The sequence below is a fragment of the Manis pentadactyla genome, chromosome 3, assembly GCF_030020395.1.
Source record: "Manis pentadactyla isolate mManPen7 chromosome 3, mManPen7.hap1, whole genome shotgun sequence".
Taxonomy (NCBI): Eukaryota; Metazoa; Chordata; class Mammalia; order Pholidota; family Manidae; genus Manis; species Manis pentadactyla.
In genome coordinates this window covers 12,046,122-12,061,996 of record NC_080021.1, presented here as the reverse complement: position 1 = coordinate 12,061,996, position 15,875 = coordinate 12,046,122, and the positions used below count along the sequence as shown (strand labels likewise).

The 15,875-nt window shown below is 35.3% G+C and overlaps 1 protein-coding gene across 12 annotated transcripts in view; it reads right to left on the bottom strand.

Moving 5' to 3' along the window:
- CYRIB (CYFIP related Rac1 interactor B) overlaps nucleotides 1-15,875 on the bottom strand; it is a 146,077-nt gene that overhangs the window by 16,183 nt on the left and 114,019 nt on the right. For all 12 annotated transcript variants that reach the window (XM_036890497.2, XM_036890496.2, XM_036890500.2 and 9 more), the window contains 2 exons: nucleotides 9,685-9,806; nucleotides 1,476-1,581 (listed from right to left, as the gene is read on the bottom strand). In XM_036890497.2, coding sequence (XP_036746392.1) covers nucleotides 1,476-1,581; nucleotides 9,685-9,806 — 228 coding nt within the window. The remainder of the gene's footprint in view (nucleotides 1-1,475; nucleotides 1,582-9,684; nucleotides 9,807-15,875) is intronic.

The following is a 15,875-nucleotide window of genomic DNA, read 5'->3' as shown; positions in this document are numbered from 1 at the left end:
GAAAAACTCTACTACGTTGGAGTCAAGATAACCAAGATTAAAAGTCCTACGTTCTCTGAGCTTACAAAGCTACAGACTGAAAGGCAAGTACTGGGAAAGAACTGATTGTCATGCTTGAGGAAATCAATTACTATTCTTATTTCTAGTAAGGGAAAGATCACTTATGCAAATACTCTCTCTAAACTATTATTTGTTTTTACATCCAAGTCTGTATTTCATCTAAGGAAAAATAGCAATTCTCTTCTTTTTTTTAAAACCTTGGCATTTTTTAATAAATAGAACTTCAACTTTAAAACAGAGGCTGCGAACACAAAATATAAAGGGAAAAGGAGAGCAAGACATAAAAAGTCAGGCAGCAATAGGGACCTATTACAAATAAGAAAGCACAAGCCCTAGCCAATGGGCACAACTGATCTGCCACTTCACTGCAGCCAACTGAGATGCAGATGTACTAATCAATTGTTGCCTGAGCTACTGATTATTTCAAAGCACTGGAGACTAAGGAAAGCAACAAAATCCAAAACCCAAATAATCACCAATTTTTAAACTAAAAACTGATTAGGAATTTAAAAAATGATGTGGGCCAAACAATTGGCATTTGAGGTCTAAATTTAGCTTATGAGGCCCAGTTGACTTCTATCTTACAGCATGGTTTTCTTATCAAATTGTATGCATTTAGAACATGTAATATGTTTATCTGACTCACAAGTCAAGACTACATAAAAACATGTGTCAAGAAGTTAAATGTAAATGTTTCATACCTTTGACACGCATCTCTATCTTTCTTCCCCCATGTCCACCACTTCACAAAGCAAAGCCCTTCCAATTTATGTTTTCAGGTTATACAAGCTGCTAAATGGCTAAATCTTACCTGCTCTGCCTCTTCCTTCTCCAAGAAAGAGAATTCCAATTTTGCTTACTCAATTTATTGAAGGCACAATTCTGATCTCTGAATAACTTACCCATGCAAGGAAGAAAGCAGTGGTTTTTAATTCTTTTTGCTTTAATAACTCCCTAGGTAACTGTGGGTGTATCATTAGCTTCCTGTTTCTCATCTTGCATAGTTTTAGATACATGAACTGATCATAATCAGCAATGATTTTAAGGACACAAAAACCTGAATAACCAAGGGGCCTGAGGATCAGGTCCCACATATTAGAAAGGACCTGCTATAGAGCTAGAAAGAAATTCTACAAGTGGTTTCTCACACTTGGACCCCTTAGGATACAAAGAAATCAGATATTTCCTTGTGGAAGTTACAGTTTGTTGAGGAAAATGTTTTAAATAAATTATTAAAGATCTGAGTTGATAGGAATGATAAAAAGATTATGCTGTAATCTTAAAGGCTAACAAGCTTGCTTTACCTATGTGACGTAACTTAACAATGTGAACATAAAATACGCTACATTACTTCCTGTGTCAGAATCAGTGTCTTTTTCACTAGGGAAGTCATAATTACAAAACTTTCAACTTACCTAACCTCTGAGAAAATTCATAAAATTTCTTTAATTTGCCTACTAGTGGAACAACTGCACCCCATGCCTTCTCTTGCAACTTCTCATCTGTTGGATGCTGGATTGCCTTCAAAATCCAAAGAATAAAAGTAGTTAGATCTTTTTAAAAATCACAATAGTATTATTTTTACATTATAATATAGGTTTCAGTAAATATAGGAAACGCTGGTACAATCTACAGGATACAGAATAATGGACCCAGGAATGCTGAAAGCAGGCTTTCTCAATTGTATGGATACTTTAAACCTATTATAATACATCGCTAATTACCCTGGCATTGAACATGGATATAACAGAGTTAAAAAAATGACAAAATATGTGTTTCTCAAAAATATTATGCCTTGGTACTTATTAGAGCCACAAAAAGAAACCATTTTAATTGTTTCCAGTATCACAGACAGGTTCTTAATAGTTCTTTGTCAAAGATCACTTTAGTGGAATAAAAGGACACCAAAGAGTAAGGCAAAAAATGAAGATGACAACTCTAAGAACAGGCTAAGAAATTTCCAATAATTCAAATTGCAGGGTCCAAACTAGCTTTAAGACACCTACCAAACACCAGCCTAAATCAACCTGAAAAATGGAATTTAGAAATTGTCAGATACTTTTTCCCTCTAACTTAAATCCTATTCTGTAATCCAAGTTTTCTCAAGCTTCCCTGAATAAGGTGAAAAATCAGTTTCAAATCCGAAAAGAATAAAATTAACCATAATCTAGGGACCCTAGAATATGAACATGAATATGCCTCTTTCTATGCCCAGCCTTTCAAACCACTAGGTAATAGAGGGTTATTCCCAAAGAAATGTATCTTCTTGCTTTCATCTTCCTTTTGCTTATGGATGCCTTTCTTAATCCTTTATGGGACTTAATGCTTCTGTCAACAATCTTGTTTGTTTTCTCTAACAATCTTCAAACAAACTAAACACACCATGTGAAAGCTGAAATTCATAATCAAGGTGGAGGAGGCACTTATAAACATTATCAAGAGGTACTGACATGTTTAGATTTTCCCAAGGCACTAGTACACTGACTTCATCCACATAAAATTAAAAACAAGAAAGCAAAATAAAATTGAAAACAGATGGATTTAGATTAGGGTGTTCTGAATAAATTAGCTACAAACTAAATAAATGGGCTTATGTATGTATTATTTGCTCAATTTGTTTTATAATAATGACACTATTTTCAAATTTTCTTGACTTTTTATATACAATTTTTAAAAATGATGTTAAACACAATAGAAATGAATATGATTTATGTGACTATCTAGAAATATTTTAATATTAAAGAAAACCTGGCATTAAACATGTAATAATCCTTATTTCACACTAATATGAATATGTCAAAGAAAGCCTGTGATAGTATCCAAATGTATATAAAAAAATCCTTTCAGCCCAGTCTCAGCAATGCTTTATATCAAGGAGTAAAAAATTATTTATTATTCAGGAAATAAGCAAATAAATAAAAATTAAAAATTTCTTCTCGTGAGAAGCCTATTCAACTTTCCCTTTTTGCTTTTTATTTTTTAACTGAATTATAGTTGATACACAATCTTATATTATTTCAAGTGTACAACACATTGATTCAGCAGTTACCCATATTACTAAATTCTCCCCCCACTAGTACAAGTACTATCTGTCAGCATAGGAAGATGTTACAGAATCACTGACTATCTTCTTCGTGCTATACTACTATCCCGTGACCAACCTACATTATGATTGAAAATTTCTATGCCCCTTTATCCTCCTCAAACCCTCCCCATGGGAACCACCAGTCACTTCTCAGTGTCTCTGCATCTACTGCTGTTTTGTTCATTGCTTTGTTTTGTACACAGATTTCACAAGTAAGCAAAATCATACGGCACTTTGTCTTTCTCCACCTGGCTTATTTCACTGAGCATAATACCCTCTAGATCCAACCATGTTGTTGCAAATGACAGGATTTATTTTCTTTTTAATGACTGAATAATACTCCATTGCATATGTACCACATCTTCTTTATCCATTCATCTATTTGATGAACACTTAGGTCAAGAAGCCTATTCAACTTTTCTTGCAAGGATCTAAAAACGATTTTCATAATATCAACTCTTTCTCATAATATAAAAATGCTCCAGCAAATGTCACCCATTTCCATAACTGAGTAGAGTATCGCCCTGGCCTTGCCTTGCCTGGATTTAGAACTGAAGACATTGGCTGCGTTTTTATAACAATTTTATGGTTATAAAGTCAAACAACTTTGAACAATTTTATGGTCCTCCTTGTAATTGATTCCTTCTCCTTTCATTTCAGTTTACTGCTATTAGATGAGGTTTTGGTACACTGCCCATTATAGCCGAACACACAAAAGGCACTCAGTAAATGTCAGCAGTGAGGTTGTCATGGAGCAGGTATTAGAGCTCTCATTTTCAGAAATGGTATAACTGTTAGATGTCTCAAAAGATTAGTGGAAAGTTCTTATTTCCCTCTAGAGTGGTTTATCCCAAAGAATAAACTTTGTTTTTTTAAAAGATCTATCTTAAGTCAAATTTTATTCTAATTTAGAGTCATGTTTAACAAAATGCTATTTAAGAAAAATACATATAATTCTACATCATTAGCATAGCAGTAATGGTAAACTCTTGGTCTATGATCTATGTGTCAAGCATTGGGCTATATGGTCTTTATGTGGATCATTTAACTCTGGCCTCAAAACAACACTATAAATTGCTTCCATGTTGTTGCTAACATAAATTAAGGTGCCATAAGGTTTTTACACTTATCTTCCTTTTGTATGACAGTCTCTTGGAGAATATTTTCTAAAATATAAGAATCCACTCTAAGAGTACAAATAATTTTATAGATTTTATTTTACACACTGCCAAACTGACCTCCAAAAGACCCCATGTTATAATACCACTTGTATTAAGATTACCTGTTTCTTCATAAACGAACCAATATTGAGCTTTGAACAATTTATTAATGTATGTAGTAAAACTTGACAGTGATGCACATTAGTAAATCTGAACACCTTCTCTATTGTCTGTGCTTTTTCATACATAAGATGATTGTTCTACTAGTCTTCTAAATCTTCATATTGACCTACAGTTATGGTAGTTATATCTGTTCTTCGTATATTTGCTATATATTCAGATTTTTTTTTTTACTTCCTTTCTTAATTTAAATCCTTCTATTCAGAAATCTTTAAAGCTTATATAAAGTTAAACCCAAGCATCAATATACATTCCTCACTGAAAATTTCTTCAATTTATCCCCATCTAGAGAAGACTTAACTGTTATTGCTATAAAAGTTTTCTAACTTACATATTTTATATCAACTTTATTTATTTCTCTATCAAATAGTTTAATTATGTGATTTTTGAGAAAAGTCTCAAAAGCCTGGTCAGCTGAATCTCTTACCAGTGCTTTTTATTCTCCCATTATATTTACTGTTCTCCAATGTTATTTTTCTATATAATCTTTCCTTTTTTTTTTTTTAACTTTGAGACATTTGTTCACTTTCCCACATGGCCAATCATGGAATACTAAGAGTGAATGATAATGTGGACACAACTTCTATTCCCTCACAAAGACACAACATCATGGAGTGACTCTGGCCCTACAGAGAACTTTGGTCACAGCATTAAAAGCTCCTGGTTTGACAGCCCCACAAGCCCTCTTTGAAAATGACCTATCTATAGACTTTTCTATCATTTTGTGGTTTTATAGAAGATTCCAACTACATTCAATTAAGTCAACATAAAGACTCTGGGGAAAACATTTCTATTGTAGTGAGCTTTCCCACACAGAAACAGAGTAACCCTTCCAACTTGGGGAGTTTTTTTTTAAAAAGTCCTAAAAGTTCTACTTAAAAAAAAAAAAAAAAAAAAGGTAATGGTCCTTGTCTCTATAGATAACAAGATGTTTTCTCCTTTACTGCTTCTGTAAACCAGTTGATAAGAACTGAATAATAAAACAAACTTCAAAGAGATGTAATGATGTTAACACTAAAAAACAATTTAAAATAATTTGTAGAGAGAACCAAGATGGCGGCGTGAGTAGAGCAGCAGAAATCTCCTCCCAAAACCATATATATTTTTGAAAATACAACAATACAACTAATCCTAAAAGAGAGACCAGAGGACACAGGACAATAGCCAGACCACATCCGCACCTGAGAGAACCCAGCGCCTCGCGAAGGGGGTAAGATACAAGCCCCGGCCCCGCGGGAGCCAAGCGCCCCTCCCCCCAGCTCCCGGCGGGAGAAGAGCAGGCAGAGCGGGAGGGAGACGGAGCCCAGGACTGCTGAACACCCAGCCCCAGCCATCCGCACCCGAGCGCAGACACAGTGCATGCGCGGAGCCCTGGATACTAGGGAAACGGGACAGTAAGACCTGTGAGCGGGTCCCCGCAGCTGGCGCCCCCGGGACAAAGAAAAGCGAGTGCTTTTTGGAAGTCTTAAAGGGACAGGGACCCCACAGCTGGACGGAAGTGCCCCAGAGCACACAGCGTAGCAGCTGGGAATCACGGGGAACTCTGGGCACCCGAACCCCCGCAGCGCGGAGGCCCCTCACAGCGATAGACAGCCTCCCGCCTGTTCCCCCTCTGACGTGGCTCCGCCATATTGGAGAAGCAGCCTGAGGCAGGCCACGCCCACAACAACTGCAGCGCTAAACTCCATTAGCTGCCGGGCAAGAACAGAAGCCCCGTCTGCACGCAGCTGCCCAGCACAAGCCACGAGAGGCCACTGTTCTCCCAGGAGAGGAGGGCCACAAACTGGCAAGAAGGGACTTTCTCTTACCGAACACACACGCCAGCTCCCCACAAATATATCTATCGCCATGAAAAGGCAGAAGAAATTGATACAGACCAAGATCACAGAGGCAAACCCTGAGAAGGAGATAGACCTAACCAGTCTTCCTGCAAAAGAATTAAAAATAAAGCTCATAACCATGATGATGGAGCTGCAGAGAAATATGCAAGAGCTAAGGGATGATGTCCAGAAGGAGATTATAGAAATGAAACAATCTCTGGAAGGATTTATGAACAGAATGGATAAGATGCAAGAAGCCATTGATGGAATAGAAACCAGAGAACAGGAACGCATAGAAGCTGACGCAGAGAGAAATAAAAGGATCTCCAGGAATGAAACAATATTAAGAGAACTGTGTGACCAATCCAAAAGGAAAAATATCCTCATTATAGGGGTACCAGAAGAAGAGAGAGAGAAAGGGATAGAAAGTGTATTTGAAGAAATAATTGCTGAAAACTTCCCCAAACTGGGGAAGGAAATAATCAATCAGACCATGGAAGTGTACAGAACTCCCAACAGAAAGGACCCAAGGAGGACAACACCAAGACACATAATAATCAAAATGGCAAAGATCAAGGACAAGGACAGAGTTTTAAAGGCAGCTAGAGAGAGGAAAAAGGTCACCTACAAAGGAAAACCCATCAGGCTATCATCAGGCTTCTCAACAGAAACCTTACAGGCCAGAAGAGAATGGCATGATATATTTAATGCAATGAAAGAGAAGGGCCTTGAACCAAGACTACTGTATCCAGCACAACTATCATTTAAATATGATGGACGGATTAAACAATTCCCAGACAAGCAAAAGTTGAGGGAATTTGCCTCCCACAAACCACCTCTACAGGGTATTTTAGAGGGACTGCTCTAGATGGGAGCACTCCTAAGACTAAATAGATGTCACCAGAGAAAATAAAATCATAGCAAAGAAAGCAGACCAACCAAATACTAACTAAAGGCAAAAAATAAAATCAACTACCCATAAAAGCAGTTAAAGGAAGCACAAAAGAGCACAGAATTAAACAACCAACATATAAAGAATGGAGGAGGAGGAATAAGAAGGGAGAAAAATAAAGAATGACCAGACAGTGTTTAAAATAGCTCAATAAGCAAGTTAAGTTAGACAGAAAGATACTAAAGAAGCTAACCTTGAACCTTTGGCAACCACGAATCTAAAGCCTGCAATGGCAATAAGTACATATCTTTCAATAATCACCCCAAATGTAAATGGACTGAATGCACCAATCAAAAGACACAGAATAATAGAATGGATAAAAAAGCAAGACCCATCTCTATGCTGCTTACAAGAGACTCACCTCAAACCCAAGACTATAGGAACAAAGAAAGACTGAAGGAACAAAACAGCAGCAGAATCATAGAACCTAAGAATGGACTAACAGTTACCAAAGGGAAAGGGACTGGGGAGAAAGGGAGGGAAGGGAGGGATAAGGGTGGGGAAAAAGAAAGGGGACATTACGATTAGCATGTACAATGTGGGGGGGCATAGGGGGGCTGTGCAACACAGAGAAGACAAGTAGTGATTCTACAGCATCTTACTACGCTGATGGACAGTAATGTAATAGGGTTTGGGGGGGGATTTGGTGAAGGGGGGACCCTAGTAAACATAATATTCTTCATGTAATTGTAGATTAATGACAACAAAATTAATCAAAAATAATAATAATAATTTGTAGCACTAATAATCAACATGGAGACACTACAAAACATTTTTACAACAACCTGTGCATTGGTGTGACCTGTAGGGAAAGATTAATTTTTCAATTAGTTAATTACGATCCTGCTTAATCATTTAAGTTTTCAACTTCCATAAATGTTTGATTTTTCAAAATATTTTAGAGAACCTGAATTTCACAAAAATGATTACATGCCTTCATTCAACTAAAATCTTTAGGTTTCATTTGAACTAATGATATTAGCAAGATTTGTCTAAAACTCTTTTATTTATTTCTTCAGGAGTTACTACCTGCTTACTAAGCAGGTGCTGATAACATAGTAAGTAAGAAACCAGGTTTACTTTCCTCAAGCTGGAGGTACAGTGGTGGAGATATAAACAAGAAGTATCAATGGTTTTTTAAAAAAGTAATGGTTATCATAAAAGAAATGGGTGCAAAGGGCTAGGGCAGAAGAGTAAAGGGAAGGCAGTAGACTGCCAGGGATCTAAAGGAAAGACAAGAATTGAACAGGAGAAAGAAAAGGACAGGGCATATTCCAGATAAAACCAAAGGCAAGGAAGTGTGCGTGTGCAAGACATTCAGGGAATAAGCAGCCCCAGTGCAGGAGGTGAACTGAGTCCATGTCAGCTATGACTCCCCTCAGTTAATGACATTGCCAACTGCTAACCTAAACTGCAAACCACAGAATCAGTTTTCCCTTCTCCTTTAGATTAAAGGCCCACTCAATCACCTAAAACCTGCAGCCTCTCAGTTCAACACTGAATTGCCATCTTCTGGTACCTGCACTTACTAATTCTGCCTTCACTAGTACTCCGATCATCATCAGCAGAATCAGGTTGAATATGGACTGTAAACCCAATACACTGATTCTTGAAAACCTTTCCACTACTAGTTACAGAGAAGAACAGGAGCTTCTGCTGTGTGATAAAATGAAGAATCGGGGCTTTGCCTTCAAGAAATGTGATAGTGAAAAAAAGAGATACATGGTCAAGAGCTAGAGAGTTTTTGGGTTGTACAGGACACCTGAGTGTGTACATACACTGAGGGGAAGAAGTCAGTAAAAGAAAAAGACAGAAAATGAAATTAAGAGAAAGAATAATTAAAAGCGTAAAAGTTCCAGAAGAGGATGGAGAACAGGTAGACAAGTTAGTCTTGCTATGAAGTAGGAAAACAGCTTCTTCTAAAAAACAGAAGAAATAGGAAAAGAGAGGATGGAAACCTGGGTAAGTCTGGAGCCGGGGAGAAGTTGAGGGAGCCGCACCAAACACCTGCTCTGTGGTACAAAGTCATCAGACAGTGGAGGGAGTCGGCCACAGGATGATTTCAGCTCCTCCCTATGAAGCTTAGATGGAGCAGAAAAAATAGACTGGCAGAACAAAGAAGCCAGAGAAAGTTACGCTCTCTCCTCCCCTAGATTAGTACCCCATGGATACTGTAAATTTTAGGTGTGGAGCAACCAAAAAAGTAAAATTTTCTTTAATATGTATAAATTACACATTTATGGAACAGTTTTCCTTTTACCCTTGTATCATTGCAACCGCTTTTGAAATAATGCAAGTTATCTTCCTTTAAATACAATACTTAGAATGCAACATAATATTCTAAAGTGTGTAGAAAAAAACAGAGATTAAAAAGCAGAGGAACATAATAAATTCTAGTTTACTGAAAAATGTATAAGCAGACTTTACCTCTCGTATTTCATGGCCAGCTCCTCTATATGACTGCAAGTCCTCCAAGATGCCTTCTGCATCTTTTAATACTACATTCACCTGATTATAAATCTCCTTCTCAGATTCTGTAGGTTGGGCATCTAAATAGCAGGAAAGCACAAAAAAGTTTACAATCACGATTTTTTTAGTACATGCATAGCTCTAAGCAATGAACAGTCCAAATCTCTAATGATGACTGTTCTATTCAATGTTAACTTTGCACTTCTAAGAAAAGATTCCCCAGAGGTCTACATTTAAATAACTAGCCTCAAGTTGTAAGTATCACAAAGAATCAAGGGAACATCAATTATTCCTATTTAAGCTACAAATCATAACTCAGTATACTGAACAAATTTGAGAATTACAGTACAAAATTTAAATTGTGAGTGTTAATTATCATATTTACTCCTATATTCACCACTATCAGTAAAAGCATGAGTAATGATCTGTTTTATTACAACGGATGAAAGGCCTAAATATATCCTGCTCATCTATGATCTAAGAATGAAACTATTTTCCTATAAAGTTCATATCAATGACTGAGTTTTATTATAAAAAATTAAAAACTGTTTTAAAAGAATAGTTTTAGATGGTCCCTTTTCTAGAGACTATTTTAAATTCTGTACCAATGAACTTCTCTGCTGATGAACAACAAGACTGATCCCTATGCAGAGGAGTTTGAATTATAAAAACTGCTGCAGAATTAATAAGGCTGCTGAAAAATACATACTTCAAGCCACAATATTATCACTGAAATTTTTAAATACAGAGCAAAAACTGAGTTCCTATGTGCTTGGGTTTCAGTGAGAGAAAAATGAAGGGAGAAGTACCGTTAACAAAGCATAATAAGGAACACAAACAAACATACGGACATTTCCACCACCTCTGGTATTAGCCACAGAATGTATGTTAATAGATGACTAAGTTTGGATTTCTCTCTGCTAGACTCAAGGTAACAGAAATCCTGTTTTTAATAACTTGGTCATTTGCTTCCCTAAGGATAAATCTTTTTTATATGATACCTTTAATTTTTTTCTTGAAAACTGGGTACTGTGAGGAAACTGAGTTTTCCATAAATCTTTCCAACTAGACCACAGTCAACACTAGAGCATTAAGGGCTTAAGATAAACACTATGATTACCATAATGTTTTAGAGCAGAATTGTTCTGGCAGAATTCCACCATACTAAAATTTTCTCTTACGGCAGGTAAGGGAAACAGACCAAATTTGTAATATGAATTAAGGACATTCCTGATAAATCTTTTTGTTTACCAATCATACAAAACTAGTACCTAGACTTTGCTGAACCCATTTCACCTTCTCACAAATACACGATTTATCCCTTTCCTTAGAAAATTTAAAGAAACCTAGTTCACACATGAAACTAGGAGACCAGATGCCTAATAACTGTAACTTTATTTTGCACGTGGGGCAAGTCATAATTCAATTCCACCTATTAAACCTGCCAACAAGTCAAAAACATACTGCATATTTTTTAAAATCAGCAATTATGGTACCAGATTTTACTTTCAACATACTTAAAAACAGTACTACCGCAACAACAATAAAGTAATATTCATGTGCAAAGCCAACTTAAGAATTTGTGTTCTTATCTGTTCCTGTATTTTTCAAATTTCCTTTCAGGAATCATGTTTCTTAAAAAATGAAATTCTATGATAAAATAATTATACAAGAGGAGCCAAATGAAAAATTAAAAAGACTCTGTATCTAATGCTATCAAGGTATTACTACGAGTAAATATTGATACTGTAGTTAAATGTTTTTTAAAAACCAGGAGTCATTTAGCAGTAATATTTTTTCACATTTAACCAGACCATATTCTCCAAAGTAATAAGTTTGACACACACTAAAAAAAAGTGCACTTCATAACTTTTATACTTACACCAAATGCGTAGAGAAAAATACTTTTTTTACATGCATAAAACAGCAGTTTTATACTTTCTCACGTGGAACTGTGAAACTACAGACATAACAGCAATAGTAGACACATATTGTAGTTTGAATTCATGAAGTGGGAATTCATGACAAAGGACAATATTTTGACTATACATATCAAAAGGTATTTGTGAAGTTTGAAAACACTGAACTATGTATTTTTTGGTGTGGTGACTGTTAACAGAAAGATGTGACACTGAGACTTACATACAAAAGAAACATTATCAAGTAGTTTAAATAGACCTTGGAAGTGGTTCATAATTACTAAAAGTTTAGTAAGTACCAAGAAATTTAAAAATAAAGGAGAAGATTCCAGTTTCCCCTAACGGGGGAAAAATACCCAGCACCACACTGATTAAACATTTTTTAGACTGTCACAGGAAAGTCACATTTATAATTTTGAAAGCTGCTGAAGACTGCTGTAGAAATGAAGACAGACAGAAAATAGCAGACAGGTAGGTAATAAGCACTACTTTACTGACAGCAAGTCATGCAGAAGGGTGAAATACTAGGGAGGAGGAAAGACTGTATAAATAAAACATTTTTTCAAAAAATGGTATTATATAGTGCAACCAAGACTTGTCACTTTGATTTTCCATAGCAAAGATGAAAACTGTGTTACTTGAAGAAAAATCTGCCACTAAGCCAGCTAAGAAAAAGACATGCATTTGACTGCAAAATAAAGTATCTACTACTGAGAGCAGGCATAGTGATTACTTATCAAGCTTAGTTTTAAAAGCTGTTCAAGGGAAATTAAAGTGTGTTTCAGTTGCTCTTATTGTTTGAGGGTAAAATTAGGTATTGTAGTAATTTCAAACCAGTTTCCTATAGAAAAGTCACTGAAAACAACGGCTGAAATTAAAGTTATGATACAATGGAGGCAAAGATCAGCTACAAAGGGAAAAAAATTAAGTCACAAAAATTGTAATTGTGATATGGGTCTTTCTGCTTTAATCTTGCATTTATTCATTCAGTAAATATTTACGATCTATCTTCCTAAGTTTCACTGAGACAGGGACTTCAATGTATAGTACATACCTCTGTACAGTATATAAACTCAGTACCTAGTAGATTTGCTATAATAAATATTTGTTGAATTCATGAGGATGCAAGAGATATAAATATGCCTCCAGCAGGAGTTTAAGGAAGCTATCATATGTTTTTATCTCTGAACAAATATAATCCTACATCATTTTGGAAAATATAAGAAAATGACACCTGAATAAAGATATTTCAAAGTACAGGGCAAAAGCAATTGAAAATATGTTAAAAGGTAAAATGGAAAAATAAAGTTTGACTACAAGAGTGGGTATCAGTATTTTTAAAAGATGGGAGGAGAACAGGTAACACAAAAGACACAAGAATTAGAGGAAATGTGACTAAATGGAAAGGCACTTTAACAAAGAATCGAGAAATTAAGATATTATTTCTCATGTACAAATGACCACTATATTTACTCTCCTATTTTGGTCAGCCTGGAGGTAAGCAAATTAGGTTATACAGAACTTCTAGCATTAACAAACCTCTATGCGAAAGTTGGGAAGGGACATTAAATAAATAAATAAAAAGTCCTCCCCATCCAAAACCGCAATTTAGTGAAATAACAGATACAGTAGTTACCCAGGCTAAAGATTTGTCACTAGAATGAGATAGAAATTAGGAGTATCATAAAACAAAAAATTCCAAGAATGAGAAGAGGCTATATAGGCCCCAATTCAGTGATTTTTAATATGCTTTCATTAGCATAACTGCTGTAAATTTTATGGGGCAATTCTGGACTTGTATCTTAACTGAACCATAACTTTTCAAATAAAATCTTATCATACAAGTATAATTTAAATATCCTTCTTCTAGTACCTCAAGAGCAGGTAACAGTACGTTCCACTGAACAAAGACTGTCAATTCATGCCTTACTTTGTACATGTTCCTTCTTTCTACAATGTTCTTCACTAAATGAGCCTCAAATATTCTAATTTACCTTCCACAACCTAACAGAAAGCCTTCCATGATGTCTAATCTACACACTGCTACATAAATCCTTATCTACACCCTGAATGTAAACTACGTAAAGGAAGTTATTAGTTTGCATTTCTACCCTACTAGACTGAGAACTCCTCAAAGGCAGAGTTTGTATCTGAGTTATCTTTTCATCCCCAGCACCTACTGGCTGGCATACCGCGGGCAAGCCTAAATGTACAATGAAGAGACAAACAGTATGTGTGTGTGCTCATGTGTAAATTAAGGGAATAATGACTTACTTTAAAGATATAGGCTCTACTTTGTAAACTACAGGATTTCATTAAATGTTTTAAATGTACTAGAATACTTCATTTGCATACAGCTCGATGCAAAATGCCAGTATATCTATCTGTATGGAATTATTTGTATAGCTGCGCAACCATGGAGATATATTAGGCTAGATTTAACCAATGAGAATGATGGAATAGTAAAACTGTAGTACTTTGGTAACCTGAATATTTCTGTTCATTTAGAAATAAAGAATGAGTACTAAATAATTTATTTAATAAAAGAATATGGCTTTACTCTCAGTAATCGTAAGGAACTGGCAGAACAACTGTGTTGGGGGCAATTCTGAGTCTGGTGTAGAACAGTTTAAGAGAGGACCCATCAGATGGGCTCATAAGGTTACCATAGTACCTAATAACACAGTAGCCTAAAGCTTTTACAAATGAGTATTTCCAAAAAGAAGACAAATGTGCAAATGGATGAAATGTTTCTTTCTTTCAAAAGAAAATGTATTTAAAAATCTAAATATGAAATAACAATGGGCAAACTCTGGCCTAGTATACAGTATGTTTACACTAAATTTCATTTCCAGTATACCAGTGAGTGTCAAATCAAAAGTTCTATATTGACTGATGAATACACAAACAGCATTTTAAATTTTGTATCTGCCTTTAAGAAGTTAACACTTAATATGTAGTTCTTCATCACTGGTTATTATTATTGTTGTTGTCAGCAATTTTAACCTTTTTCTGTCATAAATTACCTATTTAAATTTTAAGGATAATGATCCAAATCCCCAGACTCAAAAACCAAGACCAAGTACTACAGTAAATTCATGCTCCTCACTTGACCACAACATAATGCTAGGTTTATAAAAAGACAAGTGCCAAGTCTTGAACAAGATCTTGACTGTATCAAAGCCAAGATTCTGCAAATGTAAGGAAATTGAGACAAAGAGTAAAAAGGAGACAGAACAGCAGAAAAATATACAAGACCAAGTTTGAAACAGAATGCAAATGAACTAAAATACAGCTCTAACATAAGTTGCCTCATCTGAAAAGATAATCTTCAAGACAGCGATCTGCTCAACATCCCCAAGCTGATTAAAATTCATGCTAACATGCACTTAAAATAGCACTGTTAAATTGTTGAGAAGGGTCAAGATGACTAATATTCATTTAATAACATTTTCCCCTAAAAACCCAACAATTTAATATGGTCCTGATATTGACATTATTATTCTTTGCTAGCCTATATATACACAGTACCCAAACTATAATAGGACATTTATAGGAACGTAATAAAAGTAGAAAATATCAGAGACCACAATTTATTCCATAAAATGGAGATAAGCTATAAATTAATGTGTTCATCTGAACTGTCCTGGTTTAAAGAAAACAATATACAAATTACTCATGAAATAAAATGAATTGCGTAATATCACATAAACTAAACTGAAGTTGATGGAAAATGCAGTGGTTCTGGGATTTAAGCGATTTGTTTTAAAACCAGAAAAGGTCTTAAATTTTAAGTATTAAAAATCTGTTCAAATGTTTTTATCCCAGATAAAAATGCAAGGGATCACATGATTTAAAACCTAAAGGCTCTCTCTTCACCCTTTCCTAACAATTTTCTAATGATCAGTTAAAATAGCAACATTCACATTGAAACACCAATTAAATATCATTGTTCTTAATTTGACAACCAGACAAGCTAAAGCAACACTGACAGCCAAAAAAGCAAAAGCTTTTCAACATGCATGGGGATCAGTGACACTTACCTGCCACTCTCAGACCATATTACAATAGGTCATGCGACATGAAACAAACAGAAGGCAAATTACTCAAAGGTCTGTGAACCCATTATTTTTCTTTCTTATTTAGAGTTAAAAAAAACGAAATCCTGAAATAAATACAAATGCGCTTAACTTTTCAAATCAATTATCCTGCAAAGATTAAATAATCAAG